Source organism: Marmota monax, unplaced genomic scaffold, assembly GCF_021218885.2.
Source record: "Marmota monax isolate L192 unplaced genomic scaffold, Marmota_monax_Labrador192_F-V1.1 WCK01_AAM20220418_F8-fsc00082, whole genome shotgun sequence".
In the NCBI taxonomy this organism is placed as follows: Eukaryota; Metazoa; Chordata; class Mammalia; order Rodentia; family Sciuridae; genus Marmota; species Marmota monax.
Genome location: NW_026695207.1, coordinates 7,407,063 through 7,434,914, shown reverse-complemented (window position 1 = coordinate 7,434,914; position 27,852 = coordinate 7,407,063). Strand labels below are relative to the sequence as shown.

The window sequence follows — 27,852 nt, the reverse complement described above, 5'->3', positions numbered from 1 at the left end:
GTGGGCAGCACGCTGTCATTTCACAGAGCAACAGGCGTGGGACGGTGACCTTGTGACTCAGTTTCCCCATGGAAGGTCCACAGATGGGTTTGTGCCTGCACAGAATCCACGTCACCCAGAAGTGGACCGGCCTTCTGGGAGAAGTCACTTGCAGGTGTGACTCAAGCCGGGGGAGAGGGCACTGGAGCCAGCTTGGGCGGCCAGCGGGGGCTGTGCTGGGCACACTCTGCCCCCTCCCCACAAGCCAAGCTCAGCTGCACGAACCTGGGGGTGGTCTGGCTTCCAGCCAGGACAGCAAATGACAAGCGCTGGGTGGGGCTCAGTGTCGCGCCCTCCTGGTTCTGTCCCCGGCACAATCCAGCCGGAGCACCCCTTTGCTCCAAGAAAGCCTTTTCTACAGCATTCAGTCACGGCGCTTTCCAGACCTGCTAGCGATGGAGAGGAACTGCATCTTGGCTGGTTCTAGGAAATGTCTGCTGTCACCCTTCCAAAAAACAGGACACACCACACCACACGCCTTCAAGTATCTACGTACGGCTTTATTCCACAGAAAACCACGTGCTTCACGTGGTGGCTCCGCGGGGCGAGGCCGCAGACTGCAGGTCGCCACGCGAGGGAAGAGAATCGGGAGGAACAAACATCCATTCCGAGTCTGTCTCAGAGATTTTCTCCTGAAAACCCTTCATCTTCAGACGGCAGGGCAGGGCGTGGCCCTCCCTTGGAATATCTTAGTTTATTACCTCCTTCATGAGCCATTTCTAGGCTTTTCTCTTCTAAAAATGAACCTTTACCTGTCACTGTGAGTGGCCGGCTGGGCACCAAGGCCGCCTCCGAATGCCCTCCAAGGAGCCAGGAGCCTGGGTGGGCCTTGCTGATGGCACTGCCCACTCAGTGCTGCCCGAGCCACCCCGGGACTCTGGCCTGGTGGTCACTCCCTGTGCAGTGCCCCAGATGGGAAACCCAATTCCTCTCAGGAAAAAAAGCACAAATTCCAAACAGACCCAGAGCCAGCTCAGAGAGACGCCGTGGCCGCCGTGTGCTCCGAGGAAGGGCATCTGCCTGGGCCTGACCAGGATGGAGGAGACTTTGTGGAGCCTACAGCCCTGCCACGGCGGGTCAGCCACACTCGGGGTCTCTGCGGTGCCCCAAGTCACCACAGAAACCAAGCAAAGGGGGAGAGGCCAGGGTCAGGGGACCTCCCTGCCAGGCCTGGAGTGTCAGCTGCTCGAGGAGGAGAGGGGGGACTCGAGATGAACTGACCGCTCCGGCTCCCCTTCTGCCTGGTTCATTTACCAGTGAGCGCGGCCGTGACCAGAGGTCATGCTCTGATGAAATGGATCTCACTATATTCAAACAGAAACACCAAACTGGTAACGTTTATAAAAAAAGGGGATTTTAAAAGGATTAAGGAAAGCAGAAGAGGTGTCCTGGGGCCGGACGCCGGTGGCCAAGCCTCCCCACAGGCCGGAGGGGCTTTCCTGGGAGAGGTTGCTAGAAATGTCATCGAGGTGCGAGTTGGCCTCCGTCTATCAAAAAAGGGCTGGTAAACAAATATGCTCTGACCCAACAAGAAAAATGAAGTAGAAAAACAATTTTCTCTTTTTTAAAAAAATGCTGGATGTGTTCCAAAGTACCTAAATGAAGTTTATAAAAGACCAGGAGCTCCCACACAGTGGACCGTGTGTCGGTGACAGCACTGCCAGCTGCAACCCGCAAGGCGGGCAGAGGTCTGGGACCACACGTGGGCCACTCCACCAGTGTGAGCAGCGCGGCCGCCCCGAGTGTGCCATGCGCAGAGAAGGGGACACGCAGAGGGCCTGGTGCTCTAGGTGAGGCCACCTGCCGCCCCCAGCTCGCCCCACGTAGCTCCCTCCAAGGCTGCTCACAAGGGGACAGAGCATCAACCCCGAGTCCCGGGGCCTGGGCGTGCAGCGCGAACGCTCAGGGTACGAGAGGAGAGTGCACCCAGGTGTCCCGGGCCACGGGAGGCGAGGGTGGCAGGGAGCCACGGCCTCCGGGTCCTCTGTCCTAGTCCAGTTTCTTGCAACAAGGCTCCCTCCCGAAGCCCGAGCTGTCAGGGCTGAAGTCGGCACAGAAGCCGTTGGGGGTTGGCCCGGGCGGGGTCTGTGTGCAGTGCGTGTGTCGCGTCTGGTCGGGGTACAGATACTCCTCTGCGAAGTCGGGGTGCGAGTCCACAAACCTGGTGAAGTCGGCTGCAAGAAGCAGAGGCACCTCGGTTACCCGACTTCGGGCAGCAGACCCCTGGCCCCCGGCTCTCCCCTGTGCTCAGGTGGCATCCCCTGTCCCCTGGGGAGGGCAGCAGGGAAGCAGATGCTGGGGGAGGGGACCTGCGCCTCAGTCTCTGCTGCATGCTGAGGGGACAGTGGCTGGTCCTCTCAGCTACCCTGTCCTGGGGACCCTCTAGGGAAAACTGGTGACTTTGAGCCTAACAGAAATGCCCCGTCCTCAGCGCCTGCGAAGTGGACTGTGGGCTGAGGCTGTGTCTGGGCAGCACCTGGAGGTGGTGCCGCCAACTGCACACGCTTTGGCACTGGGACCTGGCGAGAGCGAGGGCCCTCCTCGCAGACCCTGGCATTGTTCCCACCGACACAGGCAGGCACACAGACACACACTGGGACCTACTTTCACGCTCACACACTTGGGGTCTGACTTTGGACATAATTTTTAAAGCATCCCCAAAGAAGACATGAACACTGGCCGTTTCGAGATCTCCACGGCCTCCCGCAGCGAATGTCTGTCCTGCTTCTTCAGTAAAACACACGCTGACTTGGAGGTGACCAGGGTGCTCTGTGTGACCCTGCCCTGTGGACCTGTCCCTGGGGATCCCTGCCGTCACTTAGTTCTGGGCCGCCTGAGGCCGTGGCTCCTCTTGTCCCCACTGCGCTCCGTCCTGGACCCTCAGAGGTGGGTGTGGTGTCCTGGAGCATGGGATTTCTCATTTGCTTTAAGGCAATTCTTTGAGGACAGACTGCTGCACCCATTTTAGAGGTTGAGAGAGTGAAGATTCAGAAGACCATGGTGAGGAGCTTGGCACCGCAGGGTCACAGGCAGGAGCCCCAAACCCACGAGTGTCCCAAAAGGATGCGATGTGTGTCACTCCCTCCACAAGGGAGGAGGCACCTCGGGGTTGGTTTGCTGATTCCACACTGCGATGTGAATATCAGCCTGGCCATTTCTCAGTGTCCGGCCTGCCAGTGGAGCCGTGCTGGACCCGGGACACCTGCTCGGATGCCCCAAAGGTGTCCTCTAGGGGAGAACTGCTGTGCCCAGCACACCTGCAACAGTTCTGCGCCCAACCCCAGGCTCCATCTTTCCTGACAGACTACTCCTGGCCCAGGTGGACTGAGATCCAGGGCTGTGGCTGCTGGGGATGTAGCTACAATGTCCCCAGGAGGGGAGACCCTGCAACCTCTGTGGACTCTGAACTTTCGAAGCAGGCAGAGCTTGGCTCTGTGTCTTGTGCCTCTGAGGTGCCGCGGGGCCACATGAGAGGACAGGACAGGCTGGTGAGTGGAAGGGACAGGGGCTCTGGTCCTGTCCCCAGGTCTCCCGGGCTCACCCTCCCAGCACTCTTGGGCCAGAGCCTTTGCCACGTGACTGCTGCTGGGGCAGGTGACCCCTCCTCCACTCACCAAATGTGACTGTCCCCTTCCCCTTCTCGTTGATGGCCTGGAACAGGTCGGTGACAGTAAGCTCTGCCACACCCAGGGCAGTCTTCAGGATGCAGGACAGGTCACCCTCAGTTACACCGCTGTCCTCAGGTGACCCGTACATCTACAGGGAACAGCGGGGCGTCACTGAGGCTCCCTCTCCTGGCTAGGCCTGGTGCACCTGTCCTTAGATGTCCCAGCCCTCAGCAGCCATGACCCCACCTTCTCAGAAATGCTGGGCCCCAGGCAGGGCTGTGCCCAGGCCCCTGACTTCTACCTTCTAGGACCTGGTGCCCCTCGGCCTGAGACAAGGAGGCTGCCGATGCCTGGCTACAACTGACCAGCAGACAGACAAGCAAGGGGCACACGGGAGAGAGCAGAGCCGGGCCCAGAACTCCCCACAGCACCACTGGCCCTGAGAATCCAGGCTTGGGGTCGAGCGCCATGCTGAGTCCACAGAAGGCCAGAGCAGAGGAGCGCAGGCCGGGCTCTGGCAGAGCAGCGTGCCTCTGGCCCCACCTACTGGCCACAGCGTGAACTGCGGCCCAGTGGAGGCCCATGGGCCTGGACGGGCTGTCTGGAGTGCCCAGGCTGAAACTTGGACTGAGTGCTGGTGACGCGTGTTTCTACATTCAGATGGTTATCTACAGGCTGGGCAGCAGGGCAGGGCGGCAGCCGGGCCGGCGGACTGCTGGGCTTCCCTCTCCTCCTCCGGAGGTTCCGGGGGCTTCCGCAGGCGTCAGGGCTCCCTCGGGCATGGAGCAGACTGGGGGCCCAGGGTGTAGGCATCGCCCGAAAGCCCCACTTCTGGGACGCTCGCGTGTGTGTGCCCTGCGTCCTCAGAGCTGTTGGCAGCCCTGAGCCATGACATGGGGAACCTGTCAAGGTGCCACGGCTGTGTCACCCGGTCCTGTCACAGAGCATCCCATGTAGGCCCGTGTCACCAGGCTGCCTGCATGTGACCAGGGCTGGGGGACGTCGGGGCCAGCAGGAGGGACAGGGCGTGTCATTAGGAGGTGGTGGCCTGTGCTGGTGCAGAGAGCAGGGACACGAGAGCCCGACGTGGCGCCAGCAGCAGTCAGGGTGAGGAGGCGTGGCAGCAGGTGATCTGGGCAGGTGTGGCAGTGGCCTCTGCACTCTGCCAGGCAGCACGTGAGGGGTGACTTCCCAGCACCAGGCGGCCAAGGCAGGGTGGCGTGTGCTGCCACCCAGAGGCGAGGGCCCTGAGAGACTTGTGGAGACATAGTCCTCTCCAGGGCAGTTACCTGCCCACCCACGGTGGGGCCTCCACAGTGCCAGCCCGAGGATGAGCTCAGGCCCTGCAGAGTGCCATCTCCCACCTGCTGTCACCCATTACGAGCCCGAGATGGGCCAGGCTGTCAGAACAGGATGTGGCCTGGATGCAGGCCAGAGGCCTCAGAAGTGGCCTGCCCAGGCCCGCTGGGGCCAGATGTTGACATCACCCTGTCAGTTCCCCAGTGTGACCCACATAAGCCACCCTGGCACGTGAAGGCATTTCCCAGCCTGGCTGTGGAGGGTGTGCAGTCAGAGGGACAAGGGGGGTTCTCCAAGCAGCAAGACAAGTGGCTCCTGACTCAGGCTTCAGGTTCTGACGTCTGACTGATGCGAGCTGCTCCTACGGGCGTCTCTGACAGGACCCTGTCTCTAGACGGGCAAAGCTGGCCCAGCTGTACCCCAGGTAACAGGGCTGGCGAGGTAAGCCCCGAGGGGCCCAGGCCTGCAGGTGGGTGGGAGGAGGTCCAGGCCCAGCAGGAGCTGGCCTGGCTGGGGGACTCAGTGAGTGGGCTGAGCTGATGGGGGCTGTGTGGGCCCTGCCCAGGGCACTGGGCATGCCCTCCCGCTCTACAGATGTCTGCAAGGCCAGCGGTGAAGCAGACTTCAGAGCTGCCACTGGCGAGGAGTGGTAAGACCGTGTCTCAGGTCTGATGTGGCGCCTGACTGTCCCCATGAATTGTTGACGTGGGACCCCACTTGCCTTAAATGCCAGCTGGAGGGTGTCCAGAGTCTGGGATGGCCGGCACACCACTGACAGGGCAACCACGTACTCCCGCAGGTCCACCAGGCCGTCTCCGCTCTGCAAAAGAGACACGCCCTCAGGGGCTTGCTCTCCCCAGTGGGCAGCCAGTCAGCAGGCAGGTGGACCAGGCGTCCTGCAGGCCGGTGTGCTGGCAGAGGGTTTCCGGAAGGACCTGCCGGGCAGCTGGCTCTGCGTGGGAGCTGCTGTGCGTGCCTGTACACATGGTCGACTCTCAGGGCTGCAGGCCACAGGCGCAGCTTCTCCAGGAAGGAGAGCAGGCGAGAAAGGCCTGCTGCCTGCCAAGACGGGTCAGAAGACCAAGCAGCCACACCTGCTGTGCTCTGCGCACCCGCCTGCTGTGGAGAGACCTCAGCATTCGGAACACAGGGTCCAGGTCCAACCAAGCGGAGTTGACCACCCAGACCCTCAGCCACCTGCTCCAAGTCTCGGTGGGACACATCCCTGCTTGGAAGGCAGGGACAGGCGGGGACCACAGGTGAGTGGGACACGGCGAAGGACACATGCAGCAGGACGCCCGTCAGCTCAGGAAGCGGAGTGCTGGGTGCACAGGACTGTCACTCTTGCTGCCCCTGGTCCACTGCAGACGTTAGGCCCAGGGTCAGGCAGGCGAAGGTCCTGAGCACCCTCTGAGGGGATGTGGTGGCCATCTTGCAGTGGCCTTGGTCCAGCTCTCAAGGCCTGGGGTACAGGGTGCTGGTCTCTGGAAGCAGCTCGGGCACCAGGCAGGTGTAGCCCACACTAGACCCAAGGGCTACATGTGTCCAGCTCTGGGACAGCTGGGCCTCTGGGTCTGAGGCCCTGCAGGTGAAATGGGGCATGCTCTTACCTCAAATGACCACCATGCATTTGAAAGAGCAGAAAATAAAAATCAACACCCCACACATCGCTATGGGTCACTTGGGGACACGAGAGCTGACCACGAGTCCCTGTCACAAGCTGGGGACCCACCCGGAGAGGCCTGAGCAGGAACAGCCAAGGCATAGCAGTACAGGCAGTAGGACCGGCCCGTGCTTCATCAGCACTGCCTCTGGCTGGGGAGGGTGTGAACCCAGGCTCACGGTGACATCCAGGTGTCCCAGGCACTCACAGGCTCCCCGATCCTGCCACAGCCACACTGAGGCTGCCCGTCATGTACACGAACTCGCCAGACAAGCTCACAGGACAGGCAGTGGGGTGACACGGGACACAGCACAATTGGCGACCCTGTGATGATGGGCAGGCGTAGCCGGCTTCTGCCCGCCTGCCACCCTGACCTCGCAAGGCACCTTTCAGAGCCACGGTGACGTGACCGTGGACCCTCATTTGGCCAGTGTGTGACCTAGGAGGGCACGGGACGTGGGAGGGGCTGGGCTGGCTGTGTGGTGTGGGCCTCTCAGACACCCACTGAGACCCCACAGCACCAGCACGTCTTGGGGAGGGAAGGCTCGGATGATCTGCTTCTGCACACACCGAGGAGCACAGCGGGACCGGCTGGTGCTGGCCCCGGGCAAGGGGCTCCTCCTCTGCTCTCAAACTTGGGTCAGGTGTGTTCCAGCCACAGCAAAGGCCTCTTGTATTCTGAAAAGCCCGGTGTCGCACCAAGACCCCTCTCTAGTGGCCGCACCTCGTCAAAGAGCGAGAAGAGTTCCTCCAGTGTGTCCGAGACGGGGACCCCCAGGAACGCGGCGAACGCCGGCAGGCCCAGCCTCTCCCGGCTCTGCACCTGGGCACTTTCCAAGTATTTATCCAGATCCTTCTCAAGCTTTTCAGGCTTCAGCCTAAAAAAATAAGAGGGGTTTCTTTCAAGAAGCCCACCAGGGGCCTTGCCACCCCTCCGGAGGCTCCTCAGGACCCTCAGGCTACCCACACGGCAGGACCAGCGTCGGCTGCCAGGCTGAGGCAGAGCCTGGGCCAGCAGGTGCGGGGCTGCCTGGCTTCTGGCCAACAGGGGACGTGCTGGCCGCTCTGCCCGTTCCCTGGACACCCATGACATCGGGGGACAGCTGATGCCCACCACAGAGGGCTTCTAAGGCCCTTCTATGTGGACTGAGGCTGATATTTAAGTCACCTTGGAGCAGGCACAAACGTCACTTCCTGGGCCATCTGCCCTGTGCCTCGGCTACACTGGGTCCTGACCCTTGCTTGGGGGGTCCCAGGACACTCACCCGAGGCCCCGCACCAGCCTGGCAAACTCCAACAGGCAGGTGTCAGCGGGCAGGCGGAGCTGTCCCTTGGCCAGGGCCAGCTGGCAGTCCTCGAACGTGTAGTCGGTCACGGAGACGCCCAAGGCCCTGCAAGGAAGGGGCCGTCAGCCTCCCCACTTTGGCCAGTCCCTCTCAGCAGCTGGGCAAGGGGGCCGGGGCGTCTGAGGGCACCAGGGTGGACGGTCTCAAGGGAGCACCTATATGCTGCGCCTGGCCATGTGTGTCCACAGCGCAGAAGCACAGCCCCAGCCTGTGGGAGAGTGCAGAGGTTGGCCGGGTTGCTGGGGGCAGCTCCAATCAGACACCCATGCAGTGGTGCCCACTGACCACATGCCCACCCCCCTGGTGCCCCCAGGACGGAAGCTGCTCTGTAGAGCACGCACTCCCCGGTGGGGCCCCTCAGGCAGGTTCACCTCGTGACGGGCCCCACAGAGGTCCACCACTTCTGATTTGTACTCAGACAAACATTTTTAAGTTAAAGGCTGAGTGAGAATGTAACGTTGATCACGGTGGGGGCTGAAATGAGGGTGAGCACTGCAATAGGCAGGCTTCCCGCACGGGTACTGACCAGAGGCCACAGAGCACATGCCCTAGGTCTGGAAAGACCCGCCTGTCCTTGGGGCCTTGAGCCTTGGGGAGCCCAGGGGTCAGAGAACACTGACACGAAGAACCCAAAGGAGGGCCCGAAGCACAAGGTGCCCAGGCAGCCGTGCTGGCACAAATCCTTCAGCGCCAGCTTTCAGGGTTCGGTATCCGGCTGCAAACCCTGTTGACTCCAGAGGCAGCGTCCAGGGCCAAAAAGCCATGGCATGGCGGGCTCCTGTCACCTGTGTCCCTTGCGGGGGCCCAGGAACTGGGAAGGGCTGGGAGGGCCTGGCCTGGACGCAGATGTGGTCTCAGCTACTCCCTGGGTCCCAGGTGTGCACAGCTCTTGCCCCTGTCCGGCTCAGCTGGGCACAGGGCCAGTGCAGGCTTGTTTTCCCGAGCTGTGTGGCCAGCAGGGGACTAAAGGGAAAGGCACCTCCCCTGTGGGGAGCAGAGGACGGCCTTCCAGCCAGCCCTGCCAGGTCTGGGGGTGGGAACCTGCAGCAAGGACGGTGAGACCACAGGAGGCTCTGGGCAGGAGATGTGGCACCTGGTCCCTGGCCTCCTCCCAGAGCCAGCAGGACCCTCACCAAGCCCACAAGAGGCACTGCCCCCGACCAGAAGATGTGCCTGGAGCTCCACCCAGACCTGTGGGTCAGGAAGCGAGCAGGGCCGGTGCCTGAGGAAGGGAGAGGGGGTGCACGGGCACCATCACTGGCCTGCGATGAGCGGACGAGGGGCAGGGCAGGCCAGGCCCTGCTTCAAAGAGGAACAGAACCGTGTGAGAGCAGGTGGGGACAGGCCCGCCCTGCCCACCTCGAGCCCCTGGGGGACTGTGGTCTTACGAGGCCAGTGGGAAGTACCGTGCTTGGCCTGTGGGGGACACAACACTGGCAGCCTATGTGGGGGTGAACTCAGAGGCCTGGGTGCAAGGCTCCGACCCCGAGCTGCCAGGGCTGGTGCTCCTGTGGGCTGGGTTGGGCTGCAGCAGAAACGTGGGGTCAGGTGCCAATGGGAGCCTTGAACTTGCAAACGAAGCAAGAGTTAACCACCTTCTACATGGTGAACGGGCAGAAACACCAGCAGACACAAGTGCGGCACGAGGCAGGAGGCCCAGCACCTGCTCTCCCGGTGTGACAGGGTGACAGTTGCCTGCCGGGGACGGGGCGCTCACTCACTCGGCCATGACGCTCCGCACGTTGCTGGCGTACAGCGCAGGGTTCCTTTTCTCCTCCTCCGAAGGGCTGTACACGGGGAGGAACTGGGCACAGAGAAGGCAGGTCAGCTGCAGAGGCAGCGCAAGAGGCCAACAGCACAGAGCCACCATTGTTAGGACTGCCGGCCGGCAGGTTAGCAGTGCCCCACCCACACCCACCCGTGCCCACCGCATACCCACACCCGTGCACACTGCACATGCACACACTGCACACACCCACATGTGCACACTGCACACACCTACTACGTACACACTTGATACACACACACCCCGGCAGGACACCCAGCTCCTCTGCATGCTCACCTCTGACCTCACGAGAGGTGGGTCTTGAGGCACTGCATTTCCACCTCCCAAGGTCACAGTTTTGTCTGACAAACTACACTTGTCTACACATTTGGAAGAAACTCTTGGCAGCTTTCTGTCACTTACTATTTTGAAATTAAGATAAATCGTGCTGTGGACACATGGTGCCTGAGACACGGGATTTAAATGACTGAGGTCATGTCGACAACTCCCATCCTGCACACAGAGGCAAAGACCCTCCCTGGCGCCTTGAACCTGTTTCACGCGACAGCACCCGGAGCCCGTCGGCGCTCCCTGTGGAACTCCACGCTGCCACTCCTGCTTTATTTAAAAGTCCCGTCAACTGCCATGGTCTTAGCCCCTTACACAAGCCACGCATGTACAGACAGGCATCTGCGGGGCCACTAGGTCTCTTCTCCCGAAATGAGCCACCAGCTCTGACAGAGCTGCTCAGAACCAGGAGCACCGGGCCTTTGGACCTGGCCCGGCTGCCTCCTGGAGCAGTGGCGGCCCACATACGCACCCCAGCTGCAGGGCTGCCAGGCTGGCTCAGGGCTTTGCAGTCACAGGGGCTGACCTCCCTGAGAAGTGGGCAGCCTGGCTGGGTCAGCTGTCCAGCTAGCACTGCCCTGTGATGTCTGTGGAAGGTGCGGGGGACGCATCCTTGAGTCTGTGCACCGCGTTGCCTTAGGTCCCTTTCAAGCTATTCTTCACTCATGAAAAATCCTACAGTGCACGAACACGGCCAAGTGGGTTAGCCAACACACGGGCGTCAGGACCTGGCAGACATGCCCTAACCAAATGCCATCAGGACGACGGCCAGACGTATTTAGCAGGATGAACTCAGCAGTATTAGTGCCAGTAAAATTGAAAGCAAAGTTATTGCATAGGTGCTAGCTTTCTACACACTTAAGCTGTAATAACCATAATAAAAGATTGATAGGATTAGCTTCCTCATTGATTAAAAAAGTCCTGTCTGAATGGTCCCAAATCATTTAAGACATGAAGTTATTGGTGCAAAGTAACCAGGAAGCCCCTCTAAGGAAACCCGAGAAAGGGATGAGATCCAGTGACACTGTTTCAGCCCAGAATGTAACACTATGGTGCTGGCTCTCCACAGCGGGTCAATGCTGGTAGACTCCTAGCCATTTTGTAACATTATATTAAGGGCCCTCAGTTTAACAGTTTTAACATTGTGTCTACACAGCTCTAAGCTGAACCCTGTTCTGACACTCTGTGCCTCTGGACAGACCCGGGGAAGCATTTACACCACTGGACAGACCTGAACATGACCTTGGGTAACACTGTAACCACACATACCTCAATTTCCACTTGGTTGTGAAACTGGCACAGGGTGAGCCACAGGATTTTCAACCTTTAAAACATTGAACAGATCGGTGACACTGGTTAACAAGGCTCTCGGCTCCTCCCGTGAACGACTGCAGGGCTGGAGTCTGCAGTTGTGCCTCCCGGTTCACCCCTCCAGAGGGCGCTGCTGGGCAGGGAGCAGCCTTCAGGAGGGCGCAGAGCCTCGGAGCCCAGTCCAAAGCTCCAGCATGCAGTGGTCTTCAGTGTCCCAATGCTTGTCCTGCCTTGGGTTTGTTCACATGCTGTCCTCTCCAGCTGCCCTCCTGCTCAGGAAACCTCATCTATGGACACCTGACCCAGCCTCAGGCCACGTCCTCCAGAGCCCAGTGCTGCCACTGCCCCTGCCCCTGCAGCCTGGCTCCGAGGCCTCTGTGTACAGCTGGCATCGTGGCTCTGGAAGGGGGAGCCCCAGAGTGCCAGGCCCACCCTGCAGCCTGCTTCCTAGCTCTCTGCATGGGCCTGTTTCTGCTCCATTATGCCATCCCCAAGCCCGAGACACAGGCCCCCACAGGAGCCCTTCCTGACCCTTCATCCCGAGAAGGGCTGACACCTGACCTGTCACCTGCCTAGGCCCAGTCCTGCTTCCCCCTGAAGTCCCTGGGCTGCCCTGTTCTCTCATGGGCCTCGTCACCCACCTCTCCTCCCTCCAAACACCAGCTCACACACCAGTGTCCTGGAGGCCCAGAGGAGCTGGGCATCCTGGGCTCCCACTGTGGCTCTTCTTACTGTGCGGGGCTATTAACCATTGTGTGACTGTCCCAGGGGTCAGGGATGCCAATCCGAAAGCCTCCGCCATCCAGCACTACCCAGCCCCATGTCTGAGCAGAAGTCCCCACCCTGAACACCTGGCCACCAGGTGGACGGTGGTAGCTACCGAGCTGATGACTAGGGATGGAACAGAAGAGCTTGGTGACCTCCTGAGGGTGCTGAAGCCGAAGAACTATAAGTCCCCGAATCCAGAGTGCTAGGATGGGGCCTCACAGGGGCATTGGCTTTCACAGTGGGCTGGACCTGACCACTACCAAACGGCAACTTTCACATTTGCAAAAGTGACGCAGGCACAGGGAACCCCAGAGGGCCCACGTTTCCACAGAACGACAGGACAAACAAGAGGACGTGGGGACAACTTACGCTCCGGGTCCTCGCCAGGTCCATGTGATGGTGTCCTGAGGGCAGGAGAGGAGCAGAATCCATCAGGCCTGGAGCTAGGTGTCGTGGGCTGCCCGCCCCCTGACCTGCAGAGGCCCAGGGTCTCTTCCTCCCGGGTGGACTTGGGTCCCAATGTCCCAGGTCCTGCAAACACCCGTATCTCTCTTCTTGGCAGCAAGGCTGCGGTTCCAGGTCTGCCTCAGTCCCAGCCGACCCCTTCCCTGCCTCTCCACCTCCAGTGCATCCAGGGACCTTCGTCCACAGAACGGAGCTGCTGTGTTGCAGCCCTCCAGCACATTCACAGGCTCCAGGCTGTCCTTGCTCAGGCACCGGTGCTGCCCATACCTGCTCCTGCCTACACTGGCCCTGACTGTACCAGGTCCTGTCTACACTGGCCCTGACTGTACCAGGTCCTGTCTACACTGGCCCTGCCTGTACCAGATGCTGTCTACATTGGCCCTGACTGTACCAGGTCCTGTCTACATTGGTCCTGACTGTACCACATTGGCCCTGCCTGTACCAGGTCCTGTCTATATTGGTCCTGACTGTACCAGGTCCTGTCTACACTGGCCCTGACTGTACCAGGTCCTGTCTACACTGGCCCTGACTGTACCAGATCCTGTCTACACTGGCCCTGACTGTACCAGGTCCTGTCTACATTGGTCCTGACTGTACCACATTGGCCCTGACTGTACCAGGTCCTGTCTATATTGGTCCTGACTGTACCAGATCCTGTCTACACTGGCCCTGACTGTACCAGGTCCTGCCTACACTGGCCCTGACTGTACCAGATCCTGTCTACACTGGCCCTGACTGTACCAGGTCCTGCCTACATTGGCCCTGACTGTACCAGGTCCTGTCTACATTGGCCCTGCCTGTACCAGGTCCTGTCTACATTGGTCCTGCCTGTACCACATTGGCCCTTCCTATACCAGGTCCTGTCTACACTGGCCCTGCCTGTACCAGGTCCTGTCTACACTGGCCCTGCCTGTACCAGGTCCTGTCTATATTGGCCCTGACTGTACCAGGTCCTGTCTACACTGGCCCTGCCTGTACCAGGTCCTGTCTACATTGGCCCTGACTGTACCGGGTCCTGTCTACATTGGCCCTGACTGTACCGGGTCCTGTCTACACTGGCCCTGCCTGTACCGGGTCCTGTCTACACTGGCCCTGCCTGTACCGGGTCCTGTCTACATTGGCCCTGCCTGTACCAGGTCCTGTCTACATTGGCCCTGACTGTACCAGGTCCTGTCTACATTGGCCCTTCCTGTACCAGATCCTGTCTACATTGGCCCTGACTGTACCACATTGGTCCTGACTGTACCAGGTCCTGTCTACATTGGCCCTGACTGTACCAGGTCCTGTCTACATTGGTCCTGACTGTACCACATTGGCCCTGACTGTACCAGATCCTGTCTACATTGGCCCTGACTGTACCAGATCCTGTCTACATTGGCCCTGACTGTACCAGGTCCTGTCTACATTGGCCCTGACTGTACCACATTGGTCCTGACTGTACCAGATCCTGTCTACATTGGCCCTGACTGTACCACATTGGTCCTGACTGTACCAGGTCCTGTCTACATTGGCCCTGCCTGTACCAGGTCCTGTCTACATTGGCCCTGCCTGTACCAGGTCCTGTCTACATTGGCCCTGACTGTACCACATTGGTCCTGACTGTACCAGGTCCTGTCTACATTGGCCCTGACTGTACCAGGTCCTGTCTACATTGGTCCTGACTGTACCACATTGGCCCTTCCTGTACCAGATCCTGTCTACATTGGCCCTGCCTGTACCAGGTCCTGTCTACATTGGCCCTGACTGTACCACATTGGTCCTGACTGTACCAGGTCCTGTCTACATTGGCCCTGACTGTACCACATTGGTCCTGACTGTACCTGGTCCTGCCTACACTGGCCCTGCCTGTACCAGGTCCTGTCTACATTGGCCCTGACTGTACCAGGTCCTGTCTACATTGGCCCTGACTGTACCACATTGGCCCTGACTGTACCAGGTCCTGTCTACATTGGTCCTGACTGTACCAGGTCCTGCCTACACTGGCCCTGCCTGTACCAGATCCTGTCTACATTGGCCCTGCCTGTACCAGGTCCTGTCTACATTGGCCCTGACTGTACCAGGTCCTGTCTACATTGGCCCTGACTGTACCAGGTCCTGCCTACACTGGCCCTGCCTGTACCAGATCCTGTCTACATTGGCCCTGCCTGTACCAGATCCTGTCTACATTGGTCCTGACTGTACCAGGTCCTGTCTACATTGGCCCTGACTGTACCAGGTCCTGTCTACATTGGCCCTGACTGTACCAGGTCCTGCCTACACTGGCCCTGCCTGTACCAGATCCTGTCTACATTGGCCCTGCCTGTACCAGGTCCTGTCTACATTGGCCCTGACTGTACCACATTGGCCCTGACTGTACCAGGTCCTGTCTACATTGGCCCTGACTGTACCAGGTCCTGTCTACATTGGTCCTGCCTGTACCAGGTCCTGTCTATATTGGTCCAGACTGTACCAGGTCCTGTCTACATTGGTCCTGACTGTACCAGGTCCTGTATACATTGGCCCTGACTGTACCAGGTCCTGTCTACATTGGCCCTGACTGTACCACATTGGCCCTGACTGTACCAGGTCCTGTCTACATTGGCCCTGCCTGTACCAGGTCCTGTCTATATTGGCCCTGACTGTACCAGGTTCTGTCTATATTGGTCCAGACTGTACCAGGTCCTTTCTACATTGGTCCTGCCTGTACCAGGTCCTGTCTACATTGGCCCTGACTGTACCACATTGGCCCTTCCTGTACCAGATCCTGTCTACATTGGTCCTGACTGTACCAGGTCCTGTCTACATTGGCCCTGCCTGTACCAGGTCCTGTCTACTTTGGCCCTGCCTGTACCACATTGGCCCTGACTGTACCAGGTCCTGTCTACATTGGCCCTGACTGTACCACATTGGCCCTGACTGTACCAGGTCCTGTCTACATTGGCCCTTCCTGTACCAGGTCCTGTCTACATTGGCCCTGACTGTACCACATTGGCCCTGACTGTACCAGGTCCTGTCTACATTGGCCCTGACTGTACCACATTGGCCCTGACTGTACCAGGTCCTGTCTACATTGGCCCTTCCTGTACCGGGTCCTGTCTACATTGGCCCTGACTGTACCAGGTCCTGTCTACATTGGCCCTGACTGTACCAGGTCCTGTCTACATTGGCCCTGACTGTACCACATTGGCCCTGACTATACCAGGTCCTGTCTACATTGGCCCTTCCTGTACCAGGTCCTGTATACATTGGCCCTGACTGTACCAGGTCCTGTCTACATTGGCCCTGACTGTACCAGGTCCTGTCTACATTGGCCCTGACTGTACCAGGTCCTGTCTACATTGGTCCTGACTGTACCAGGTCCTGTCTACATTGGCCCTGACTGTACCAGGTCCTGTCTACATTGGTCCTGCCTGTACCAGGTCCTGTCTACATTGGCCCTGACTGTACCAGGTCCTGTCTACATTGGTCCTGCCTGTACCAGGTCCTGTCTATATTGGCCCTGACTGTACCAGGTCCTGACTGTACCAGGTCCTGTCTATATTGGTCCAGACTGTACCAGGTCCTTTCTACATTGGTCCTGCCTGTACCAGGTCCTGTCTACATTGGCCCTGACTGTACCACATTGGCCCTTCCTGTACCAGGTCCTGTCTACATTGGCCCTGACTGTACCACATTGGTCCTGACTGTACCAGGTCCTGTCTACATTGGCCCTGCCTGTACCAGGTCCTGTCTATATTGGCCCTGACTGTACCACATTGGTCCTGACTGTACCAGGTCCTGTCTACTTTGGCCCTGCCTGTACCAGGTCCTGTCTACATTGGTCCTGACTGTACCGGGTCCTGTCTACATTGGCCCTGACTGTACCCGGTCCTGTCTACATTGGCCCTGCCTGTACCAGGTCCTGTCTACATTGGTCCTGCCTGTACCAGGTCCTGTCTACATTGGCCCTTCCTGTACCAGGTCCTGTCTACATTGGCCCTGACTGTACCACATTGGCCCTGACTGTACCAGGTCCTGTCTACATTGGCCCTGACTGTACCAGGTCCTGTCTACATTGGTCCTGACTGTACCAGGTCCTGTCTACATTGGTCCTGACTGTACCAGGTCCTGTCTACATTGGCCCTTCCTGTACCAGGTCCTGTCTACATTGGCCCTGACTATACCACATTGGCCCTGACTGTACCTGACTCCACTGTACCAGGTCCTGCCTGTATCTGGTCCTGTCCACACTGGTCCTGGTCCTGCCTGCACAGGTCCTGCCCACACCTGGCTGCGGGAAGCAGTCAGTAGCCTATTCCCATGTGGCACCCACCTGTACCCTCAGGGTCCACACCATGACTCTCCAGCACAGACGTGCTCCCTGGGTCAGCCCCTTGCTGGGGAGGGACAACACCAACCTCTGTTCTGACTGTGGCCAACTTGAGACCTGGCTGCCCCGTGGGCATGTGCCAGTCACCTGCCTGGGGAGCTCCAGGAATGACGCTGGCTTCTACTCACCCCCTCCCCCTCCCCCGATCCTCCTCGCAGGTCTGAGCATGGACGTGTCGTCACGGGGTCTCCTGCAGCTGAGCTGCTGAAGGGACAGGGCACAGATGCAAGTGAGAGCCGTGTGGCAGCCACATCAAGGCAGGCTCACCCGGGAGACCTGGGCCTGCACACCAGGGTGTGTCTGTCACTAGCAGAGCTGTGGGTAGAGACACCCGTGAGGAAGGACCAGAGTCAGCTTCGTGGCTTCTGGGTCTGCACTGGCCCTGTCCGTGGCTGCACCCCCGTGCCCACAGGTGGCCTGCATTCCTGCTGCACATGGCCCATCGAGCCGGGGGCCACAGCCTTTCCTTTCTATGAGCACTGCTCTGCTGTCATAGAATATCTGCAGGAAGAGTCCTGCAGGCTGCGAGCCCACCTCTAGGGAGGTTTCTCCATCCAGAGACACCAGGTGCCCCCCACACTGAACCCAGGCCTGGGGCTCCAACCACGAGGGAGGCCCGAGGACACTTGCCCTGAGGCAGAAGGTGCAGTTGGCCCTGGGGTAGCATCTGCAGGATATCAGGAGCTGGGGGAGGGTGCAGCTGGGCTGGAACTGGTCCACCCGGGCTCTCTGCCCCAGTGCGGTCCCCAAGGGCACTCCAGAAGTCTGGAGTGTTTTCTTTTTTGTGTGTGGATACTGGGAATTGAATTCAGGAGCACTTGACCACTGAGCCACATCCCCAGCTCTGTTTTGTATTTTATTTAGAGACAGGGTCTCACTGAGTTGCTAGCGCCTGCTTTTGCTGAGGCTGGCTTTGAACTCATGAGCCCCCTGCCTCAGCCTTCTGAGATGCTGGGATTATAGGCGTGCGCCACCACGCCTGGCCTCTTGTATTTTCTTAAACAAGGGATACTTCCGCAGGGAACAGAGGCACGGCAAAGCCGTGCCTCTGTAAAGCCACCCAGTCCCTTTCCCCGAGCCCCTAGCCTTCCAGAATTGAGATGTTCCTAATTTAAAAACTGAGTGTGAGACAAGCATAGAGAGCCTCTCACCAAAGTGTCAGGGTGGGCCGTGGGGGGAAGAGGCCTGCTTCATGACCTGCGAGAGCAGGACTTGATGCTCCAACACCGGGGACATTTCAGAACTCAGGTTTATCTGCAGTGCACCTGCAGACAGGCTCCTATCTGGAAATCCTGTGTGACCCGTCCTGCCCTCTGGGCTGTGACCATGCGGTGGTGTTTGCTGAACTCCGTCCACCAGGTTGGGTGGACAGAAGGTGCAGAGAGAGGGCAAGGCAGGTACACCTGGACACTGCAGCCTTGTCCTGCACAGTGTGCAACACCAGCTCCAGGAAACACAACTTACCAGTTTGTTCGGGTATCGCAGCACCACAGGCTGAACAGGGACACCAGGGATGAATGCACCTGCCAAAGAGAGGACAACCATCTCACTGCCAGGCGGCGGGCCTGGCCCCAAACCAGCCTTCCACCAGGCCTTCCAGTGGACTCCAGAGCAGGACCACTTCCACAGGTGGGCGCTGCCCCAAAGACCCAGGGGTCTTGGCACGGAGGAGCACAAGAGGCAGACCCGCGATGCATGTCTGGTCATCACCCCCAGCCCCTGGCCAGTCCCTTCCTGGAAGTGTGTAGACTGGAAGTGTCCTGGAGGCCAGCCTTCCGTCCTGCAGGGCAGGGCCTTGGCACTGCCTGGTTGTGTGGGCAGGTCAGCCCGAGGGCCTGGAGGAGGGCAGCGGGGCCTAGGAAGGCCAGTGGACGTCAGTCACCTGCCCTGCTCAGTTCCCACACACACTGTGCAGTGTCCTCCAGTGGACAGCAAAGCTCCACAAACGGCCTTGTGAGGCTCTATTTCTGTCTTAATTTCTGTTTAAAGCTTTATAAGAAAACAAAAAAACAATGTCAACAACAAACACCCAGCTGTCAGGAGAGCCCGGATAAAAGGCACAGATGGACGTCTCAGGAGGACACTGTGGAAGTGCCTCCTGCCTCCAAGGGCCCTCCCGTTCATCAGTAAAGGGATTTGGGGCTGCTCTGGGCTCGGGCTTCTGCACAGCTGCCTACTCATGGGGTTGCGGCAACACTGTCTCTAAGGCCAGTTCTCTGTCCCTAGTGGCCGACCAGAGTCAGGGCTGTGTCCGAGCTGATGGCCCAGGCTGCTAAGGTCCTGCCTTGTGCAGGACATCCACCTGCAGTCGGTGTCTGGCCTTCGCCTCCGTCCCTGGCCTGACCACTGGGCTCACCTGGCGTCTGGCATGGCAGGCGCCTCTTCTCCTGTGGGCTCAGCAGCAGACAGAAACAGCTCCTCTGCCATTTCTGTGTGCCTGCTGGAGGGGCGGCCCTGCACCAGGAGAGGGCCAGATGGACCTGGGCTCCAACCCAGCACTGGCACCTGGCAGAGGAGGCCAGATCCTCGGAAGCGCTCGCTGGTGAAAGCAGTCCTACCTCTTGGGACTGAGCATGGGGCGTGGCATTTGCTGTCCAGGCCCAGCTGACGGTCATGACCATGTGTAATGTTACCACCAATATAACTCAGTAATAATCAAAGGGAAAAAACTTTGTTTCAAATTTCACATGTCCATTTTGGAACTCAGGCAAAACGTGCATTTGAACATGCGTGTCAGGTGAGGGTGGGAGTTGTGGGGAGAAACAGACCCCGGGGCCGGCACAGCTCGCAGAGCCACGCTGCTGCTGCCCGTCCTGAGCCCTGAGGCGGACTCCAGCAGGGGTGGCGGCTCCTCCCAGGTTTCAGGGCCTGCAGGCCCCTGGGGTCCCACAAGCGCTCACACTGGCTGGGGCCCCGTGTCTGCCTGGCTGAGCCCTGGCAGGTCAGAGAAACCACACGGCTGCTCCCACAAGGAGGACCGACCCTTCCGTGGTGGCCCACCACCTGGAGAAGCTAGGACCAGTCTCCGGCCACCTTCATCCTGAGGCTCTGGGGGCCAGCAGCTGGATGCTGTGGCACTGAGGGCCCAGGGCCCGGTGGCAGCAGGTCCTGACCCAGGCTCCTCACGGAGCTGCAGTCCAGATGATGACCCGCCCTGGCTACTCAGGCACCGTCCTGGGCTGTGAGCCCTGGGGCACACCAGAGCCTGCCTGTCCCCAGACTCTGCCCACCATGTTATCTTCACCGAGACCCTCACAAGTGCTCGGCTGGTGCCCACTGCACGGCTTGCGGCTCCCAACCCTCCTTGACCTTCTGTGATGCTGTCCACCTGCTCAGGGCCTTGGCTCTCCCTGGGTCTACAGTCCTCCTTTTTTGGCACATGAAGCCCAGCTGCCCTTGAAGAGAAGCCGGTGGCTGCCCTGAGGAGGGAGACTCCTCTCAGACAGTGTTCCCCTGGCCATGGTGCCCGAGGAAGGGGCTGGCAGTGGGGCTGCCCCTTGCACACGCTCTGTGTGGATGCAGACCCCAAACTCACTTCCAGGTCCGTCTGTCTGTGGTGGCTTTGGGGATGCACCCCAGTCTCAAATTACCAAGGTTCCCATTAAATGGCCCTGGGGATGCCCAGCTGGGGTCACGGGCCACACCTAGGGCTAGGGGTTCTGAGTGTGGGGTCTCACAGACCCCTGCGTGGGCTGGGGCCCTCCTGCTCCTGGTCACTAGATGAGCACTCCCCACCCCCCTGTGCCTGCTCTAGATCAGGGCAGCGCAGAGCACGGGCTTTCCACTGCCTACCCCGCCGCTGCCCATGGAAGCTGTCCCCTGCTCTCTGCGCTCAGAGTCGGGCATGAGGAGCTGCAGCCAGGCACGGGGACCACGGGCAGCACCGGCAGATGGAGGACTCTGGGAGCGCAGACAGAGTCAAGCCGCTGAGCCTCAGGCAGGGCGGCCCCCAAGGCCCAGAGCAGCCTGGGACCTGTCCACACACCAGGGTCAACGCAGGTCACAAGAACCACCCGCCTCCAAATGCACCCACTAAGGAGCACCCGGGGCTGTGCAGAGCTCCACACAAGTTTGCCAGCATCACCGAGGACTCTGCCCACCCTCTGCTGCAACAAGGCCACAGCCAGGGCAGCGCCACAGGAGGCCGGGCGCCTGTGCATCTGGTGCCCCCCTCTGGTGAGAAGGGTGCAGTCCAGCTGGGCTTCGAGGGCAGCGCAGGTCTCTGCCCCTGGGTTTCCAAGAAGAGCAAACGGCAGGTGGGAAGGCATCGCTGGTACAAGTGGAGGCTGAGCCAGCCGGGGAGGCGAGGAGGCCCCACTGACCCGGGTCCCTGCTAACTTGGACCTGAGCAAAGCCAACCCCCACACCTCAGTCAGAGTCCAGACTTCCACAGCCTCCCTCACACACCTGAGTTAGTGGCCCGAGTTCTAGGATTCTGTGATTTTTAAAAATTCTTCTTCATTTAATTATATTTTCTTTTTTAAAAAAAATATCTATTTTTTACTTGTAGCTGGACACAATACCTTTATTTCACTTATTTATTTTTATGTGGTGCTGAGGATCGAACCCAGGGTCCCGCACACGCGAGGTGAGCGCTCTACCGCTGAGCCACAACGCCCCTGTATTTTCTCTTTTTAAAAATGGTGCATTAAAATTATCTTGTGACTCAGGAATATTTCTGAGAACCCCAGCATATATGAGAATAGCAGAGATTTTTATTATCAACATATGACATTACTTAAAAATATCACTTTAATGTTTTCCCCTCCCAGAGGAGAAAAATAAATAGATAAGGAAACAACATACCAGGTTTGAAGGTAATTAAGCAGGTCCTATTTGTACACGTTCCTTCTGGAAAAATCATTATCTTGAAATAGAAAAAAAAAAAAAAATCCAGCATTAGACCACACAGGATCACTCAGAGAACACAGGTGCCAATTTTTCCGGCATATTGTCTCTGCTGACAGTTTAGACTCTTTCACCACTTTTGGCTGGAAGCTCGGGGCACGGGACGCGCACAGGACTCCAGCCTCCTGGTTTTAAAGATGTAAGTAGGCAGGAGCCTGCGTCTTCTCACACACTCCTGGAGCTGGGGTCACTGAGGGGCCACCCCAGGAGCAGTTCACACAACACCCCACGGAAGGCTGCGGTGGTACTCGCAAAGGAAACGTGCCGACGGGAACAGAGGCAGATAGCGGGGGAGTACCGCGGCTGGAGGGCCAGTGGGAGAGGCCCACAGAACCAACAGTGACGGCCGTGGACGCTGCATGTGAGTCACTCCTACCGACTCAAGGAAACTCCCCACCTGTTGGAAAGCACGGCCTCGGCTGCCCTCAGGCCTGGCCCCAGCAAGCGCAGGAGGGCAGCCGGCAAGCTCATGGGGAGGGGGAGAGGCCGTACAGGGGGGGCGGTGGCTGGGGCACCCTGGAGGTCTTGAGACCCCAGCGGGCCGCCCTGGGCCAGCAACCAGAAGCTGGGGGCCTGGGAAGTCCAGCCCCTAACACTGGCCCCAATGAAAAGCAAAAATCAGAGCCCGGGCAGCCCCAAAGCCTCTCAGTGAACAGGCCACGCTGCTGCCCACAGGGGACACGCAGGAGGGACAGCTCAGGCCAGGGGTGGAAGTCAGTAGCCACACTCGGGCTGGGAAGGCAGAGAGGAGCTGCACGGCCCCATCTGAGGTACGATGCTGAACCGTTTTTGCATTTCCTCTGATTTTAAACCCCAGGCACCAAAACCAACAGCACCCCGAGCAACGCTGAGCACACTCCTGGGTTCACACACTCACCAAGACAAACGGAGCAGAGCCCAGCACCCAGGAAGAGTGCCCTTGCTCACATGCCCTGGAAGACCCATCAAGGCCCAGGCAGGTGGCATTACCTGTGGCCACTTGCCAGCCGACTGTGCCCGCCTCCGGATCTCTTCCACCGTCTTCCTGCGAGAGTCCTGGTCTGACCGAGACACGAACACAGGCCGGATGTACCTGATCAGAGCTGGAAGAGCCGGCCACGGCCTCAGTGAGTGGTGTGGACACAGAGGGACTGGGGCAGGCCTGTGGCACCCTGACACCCACAGGCTGTCCAGGGCCTGGCAGTGAGCCATCAGGAGACACCAAGCCTCCCCCAAACTTACCCAATGGCAGGAAGCCCGCAGTCTATGGGGCTGCAAACACCAGGGTTCCTGAGACCCAGGACGGGGGGCAGGGACGAGAGTGGGAGTCCCCAGGACAGTGACCAGTGACTGGGGGGAGGGACGGGAGCGGGAGTCCCCGGGATGGGCAGCGAGGAACAGAAGCCTGGCCACCCTATTAGCAGAGGAGGAGGCTCCAGGGCTCCCGCACACATGGCTTGGACCCCAGCCCCCGTTGTGTGCTGAACTCTGTCCACTAGAAGACCAGCTGAACCCTAACTCAAAATACCCGTGAAAGTGACCCTGCGTGACCGGGTTACCATGAGGTCACCCTGGGCTATGAGGTCCTAATGCAAGGACTGGTGTCCTCATAGGAAAATAGGGACGGGGAGGAGCCACTGGAGAGGGGGCAGACTTGGGCGATGTAGCTGCAGGCCAAGGAGCGTCTGGGACTGCGGCAGCCCCAGGAGAAGAGCCGGGCAGCCCCAGCAGGTCTGCGGCTGCTACCACCGTGGGCATCTGGCTTCCAGAGTGGTGAGGGGACGAATTCCCACTGTGGCACCTGCCATGGCAGCCCCAGAAATGCACACAGCCCTGGTCTGACCACTGCACCACGGGGCCTGCACCTGTGGTCAGGTGAAGGTGGCGGGGCCACACGAGCACCACTCTCCTGCCAGAGCTCTTAGAGGGGCACAGAAATGGCCGTCCCCAGGTGGGTCTCCTGGCTGCTTCCTGCCCTGCGGGCTCATGGGCCACCTCGTCCCCAGGCCTGCGGGCTGCTTCACTTCCTGCTCCCGTGGGCCACCTCGTCCCCAGCCTGTGGACCACCCTGTCCTTAGCTGTGGGCTGCTTCATCTCCTGCTCCCGTGGGCCACCCTGTCCCCAGCCTATGGGCCACCTCGTCCCCAGCCTGTGGGCTGCTTCATTTCCCGCTCCCGTGGGCCACCTGGTCTCCCAGCCTGTGGGCTACCTCGTCCCTTGGCCCCGTGGGCACGAGTAGCCTCAGCCCAGCTGGGCCCAGGTGTGGCCTCAGGCCCCTGGCTCAGCACTCTCGGGACTTGTAAGGCACAGTATTGTGTGACCTTCTTTCTTGGAGGTCTTCCAAGAGCAAGGAAAAAGTTTACTGAAGAAGAAATTCCACGGTGCTGGCAGTTACCAGCTGGGCCCCTGGACGCTTACAAAGCCGGAGACACAGGTGGCCTCAGTGGTTGTGTTTTTCCGCATCTTGAGTCACTGGCTAAGCTGACGTCCTGGAACCACTCATTCTGAGCACCCACGGGAATGAAGGGGAGTGACCCTGCCCAGGGCCATGTGAGGCGAAGGAGAGAGTCGGCTTTGTCCCCCTTCTTCCAAGAACCCTGTGATGGCCCCGAGGCATGCCAGGGCTCTGGACACAGCATCTCCCTAGTCCTGAGGGTGCAGCTGAGGTTCTGGAATTTTCCTTTCTGTCTCCAGTGTCAAGGAAAGCCACCCCCAGGGGAATCCCCAGCTCTCAGCCCAGTGCCAGGAGGCGCAGAGAGGAGTGGCGCTCTCGAAGGGAGGAAACGGATGGTGAACCACACCTGGGGCTGTGTTCAGAGCGGTCACTGGGCGGACGTCCCCCACCACGCTCCCCAGGGCAGGAGGAATAAGCACAGCTAGAAGGGCTGTGCCTGCCTGAGCAAGGCCCTCTCCTGCCCATGCCCAGACAGGGTCATGACGGCACGCTCGACTGGATGGCCCCCTAGGTTGTGCAGGGGACACTGAGGAAACAGCTAGGACCCTGGTTGGTGGCTCTCGCTGGGACTGGGGGGTCCAAAGTGCCAGCTCAGAATACTAGTCAGCTCTTTAACAGTCGAGGGCTGCCCAGGGTCCAGGAGGAACTAGAGCCACGCTGGCTCCCTGGGAGGTGCCCTGAGTTCCTGCACTGTAGGAAGAGCCCTCAGCTGCGTCTAGGGACAGTGCCCTCCTGCCACCTGTACCCTCTGAGCCAGCAGGGGGCGGAGTGTGGCTGGGCCACATTTCAATTCTAATTAACATCTCTGTTTGCTCTGGACACAGTCTGGCGGTGCTACCTAGGCTGGCCTTGAACTCTTGGCTGAGAGATGCTCCTGCCTGAGCCTCCTGAGTAGGGGGCTACCAGGCCTGGGTCCTCAACATTTTCAATAGTCATCTGTCACTATCTTCCACTTTTTGGTCTCTGCATTGTCCACGAAATGATGGATAAAGGCACAGGCTATAGGAGGGACCTGCACACAGTGGACACAGTGAAGATGGCTCCTCCTGACCGCGGCAGGGGCGCGTGGAGCCGGGACTGACCACACAGCACCAGCAGCTCAGCTGACGCACACTCTCCACAGCCTGCACCTGGGGTGTGGAGGGCAGGCCCCCCCGCCATGTGCTCAAAGCCCAGGTGTGAGTGAACACTGGCGTGATGATGTCCCCTGGACCCAGCCTCCCCCTGGAAATACCACCTCCCCGGCCTGAAGCCTGGGGAGAGCAAACCCGCCCTGCAGACCCGACAGAGCCTGCAGGTTCCCTGCCAGGCACCACCTGCCCACACCCTGAGGGCCCGCGGAGACCCTTCGAGTCGAGTGACCTGCACGTTAGCGAGGTGCCACACTCTCCACCTGGCCTTCTGGAAACTCCAGGACCTCAGCGGACTTCCAGGTACTCGGTGTTGTCCTTTACTGCCGAGCCAGGCTCAGGGCTGGTCTAACCTGCAGGGCCCACGGCCTCAGGCCTCTCGAACGGCCCTCCCAGGCTCACTGAGCAGCGGCCCCTGCTGGCTGGGTGCCTTCCTGGTTTTGCTTTGTGATCCAAGTCCTTGGTTCGCCGACCTTTTCTGTACGACCTGTGACTCCATGGGGCACGGCCTCGCGCAGTCCACCTCCCTGCTGGCCCCTCTGCTAGCCCAGCTGTCTGAACAGCAAGGTGAGGCCAAGATGAGGGACAGGTGGAAGCCTCCTGTCCTGCTCAGGACGCGCTGCAGACGGACCCCACAGCAGCCGGCCCCTGGGCTCCGGAGACAGACTGAGTCGCAGCTCATGGTGGAGGGGTTTGTCCTCGGTCCCCCCAGCCTCCACACAAGCACAGAAAATGCCTTTTCCCTGGAGAAGCTGGGGTCTGGCTGGCCCTTTCAGGGGGGAGCAGGGGGTGCAGGCCAAGACACCCGGAGAGCTGAGGGTCTGGAGAGCGACCAGGGCTTTGCATCCTGGACGCGTAGGGCCTTGCTGTCGCCGGCCTGGACTTCCTCTGGAGGGGAAGAGCGCCTGCCTCTCAGCAAAGGCGGCTGACGGAGGCCAGCAGGGGTGGTGCCCACAAGCACTGGCGCGTCCCCCTGGGGCCTGCCCAGCTGCTCAGCAGCACCTCCAGGGGGCAGATGAAGAGCACCCACCCCGTCAGTGACGACCAACAGAACAGCGAGGGCTGGGCTGGAGGTGACATCCAGGTCCTGCCTCCTGCCCTGTCCCACTCTGCCAGAGCAGAGTCCCTGCGGTCCAGGTCCAGGGAGGGGGCCTGGCTCCAAGCACAGCTCAGAAACATGGGTGCAGGACTCACATCTCTGCCTCCCTGCCACCAGATGCCCTGGGAACCCACACACTGGAGTCACAGCGACTCAGGCTACCCAACTGCCCCATGAGAAGCCACTGGTGACGGTGACACAGCACTCCCAGCCCAGAAGACCAGCTGGGCTGGCTGCAGAGGAAGACGCTCCCCTGCACTGTCCTCTGCCTGGCGCTGTGCACTCAAGGGTCCATTCACCCTGACGTGGGTCCTCCCAGAGGTGAGCTACCACCCTGGCCAGCACCCTGCCCCAAACTCTTCCCCTCAAGCCTGGAAACCTCTGGCACCTGCTCTGAGGCACACGAGCAGCTGCCCTGGGAGCCCAGTGCCCTCCTGCCTGCTGGGTCCTCAGTTCTCCTTCCCTCCTGCAGGGTCAGCACCCCGCCTGTGGCCTTCTGTGGTCTCTGATGGCCATTCAGGCCCATTCCACTTCAGAAGCAACATCCCCCCGTCGGTGAAGCATCAAGGAGCTTCCCAATGATGGGGCACAGATGTGGCCTCCCAGGGGCAGGAGAGAAGCTGGGCTGGTGACTGGGGGACATGGAGACTAGGGCTGGGGGACCAGATGGGTCCTGGTGCCTGCATAGCTTGACGCCACAGAGGTCTCCCAACTTGCACGGGACCCCTGAAGATGTGTCCAGGTCCCACCCCAGAACCCCAGCGTTCTATGGAAGGAAGGCCTTTGCAGATATCAAGTTAAGGATCTCAAGATCACCCTGGGTCATCCAGCAACCGTGTCCTTACAGGAGACGCAGAACAGGGACAGGAGAGAAGCCATGGGACCTCAGGCACCCAGGCTCGAGGAACGTGGCCACAAGCCCAGGAGGCTGGAAGAACAGGAGGGCCTCCCCTGGAGCCTCGCGGCCTGCCTCATGGAGCACAGCCTGCCACATGGAGCACAGCCTGCCTCATGGAGCACAGCAGGCCACGTGGGGCATAGCAGGCCACATGGAGCACGGCCTGCCTCATGGAGCACAGCAGGCCACATGGAGCACAGCAGGCCACATGGAGCATAGCAGGCCACGTGGGGCACAGCCTGCCACATGGAGCACAGCAGGCCACATGGAGCACGGCCTGCCACATGGAGCACGGCCTGCCTCATGGAGCACAGCAGGCCACATGGAGCACAGCCTGCCTCATGGAGCACAGCCTGCCTCATGGAGCACAGCAGGCCACATGGAGCACAGCAGGTCACATGGAGCACAGCTTGCCTCATGGAG

General features: G+C 59.9%; 1 protein-coding gene across 2 annotated transcripts in view; it reads right to left on the bottom strand.

Annotated features, from left to right (window-relative positions):
- Positions 1-518: 518 nt before the first annotated feature.
- The window catches only part of Lpcat1 (lysophosphatidylcholine acyltransferase 1), a 49,749-nt gene continuing 22,415 nt past the window's right edge, over positions 519-27,852 (bottom strand). For both annotated transcript variants that reach the window (XM_046430356.2, XM_046430357.2), the window contains exons 4-14: positions 22,838-22,950; positions 21,767-21,827; positions 18,425-18,483; positions 12,517-12,551; positions 11,338-11,392; positions 9,677-9,759; positions 7,875-8,000; positions 7,334-7,487; positions 5,668-5,766; positions 3,654-3,795; positions 519-2,213 (exon numbers count right to left, since the gene is read on the bottom strand). In XM_046430356.2, coding sequence (XP_046286312.1) covers positions 2,029-2,213; positions 3,654-3,795; positions 5,668-5,766; positions 7,334-7,487; positions 7,875-8,000; positions 9,677-9,759; positions 11,338-11,392; positions 12,517-12,551; positions 18,425-18,483; positions 21,767-21,827; positions 22,838-22,950 — 1,112 coding nt within the window. In that variant the 3' untranslated portion in view covers positions 519-2,028. The remainder of the gene's footprint in view (positions 2,214-3,653; positions 3,796-5,667; positions 5,767-7,333; positions 7,488-7,874; positions 8,001-9,676; positions 9,760-11,337; positions 11,393-12,516; positions 12,552-18,424; positions 18,484-21,766; positions 21,828-22,837; positions 22,951-27,852) is intronic.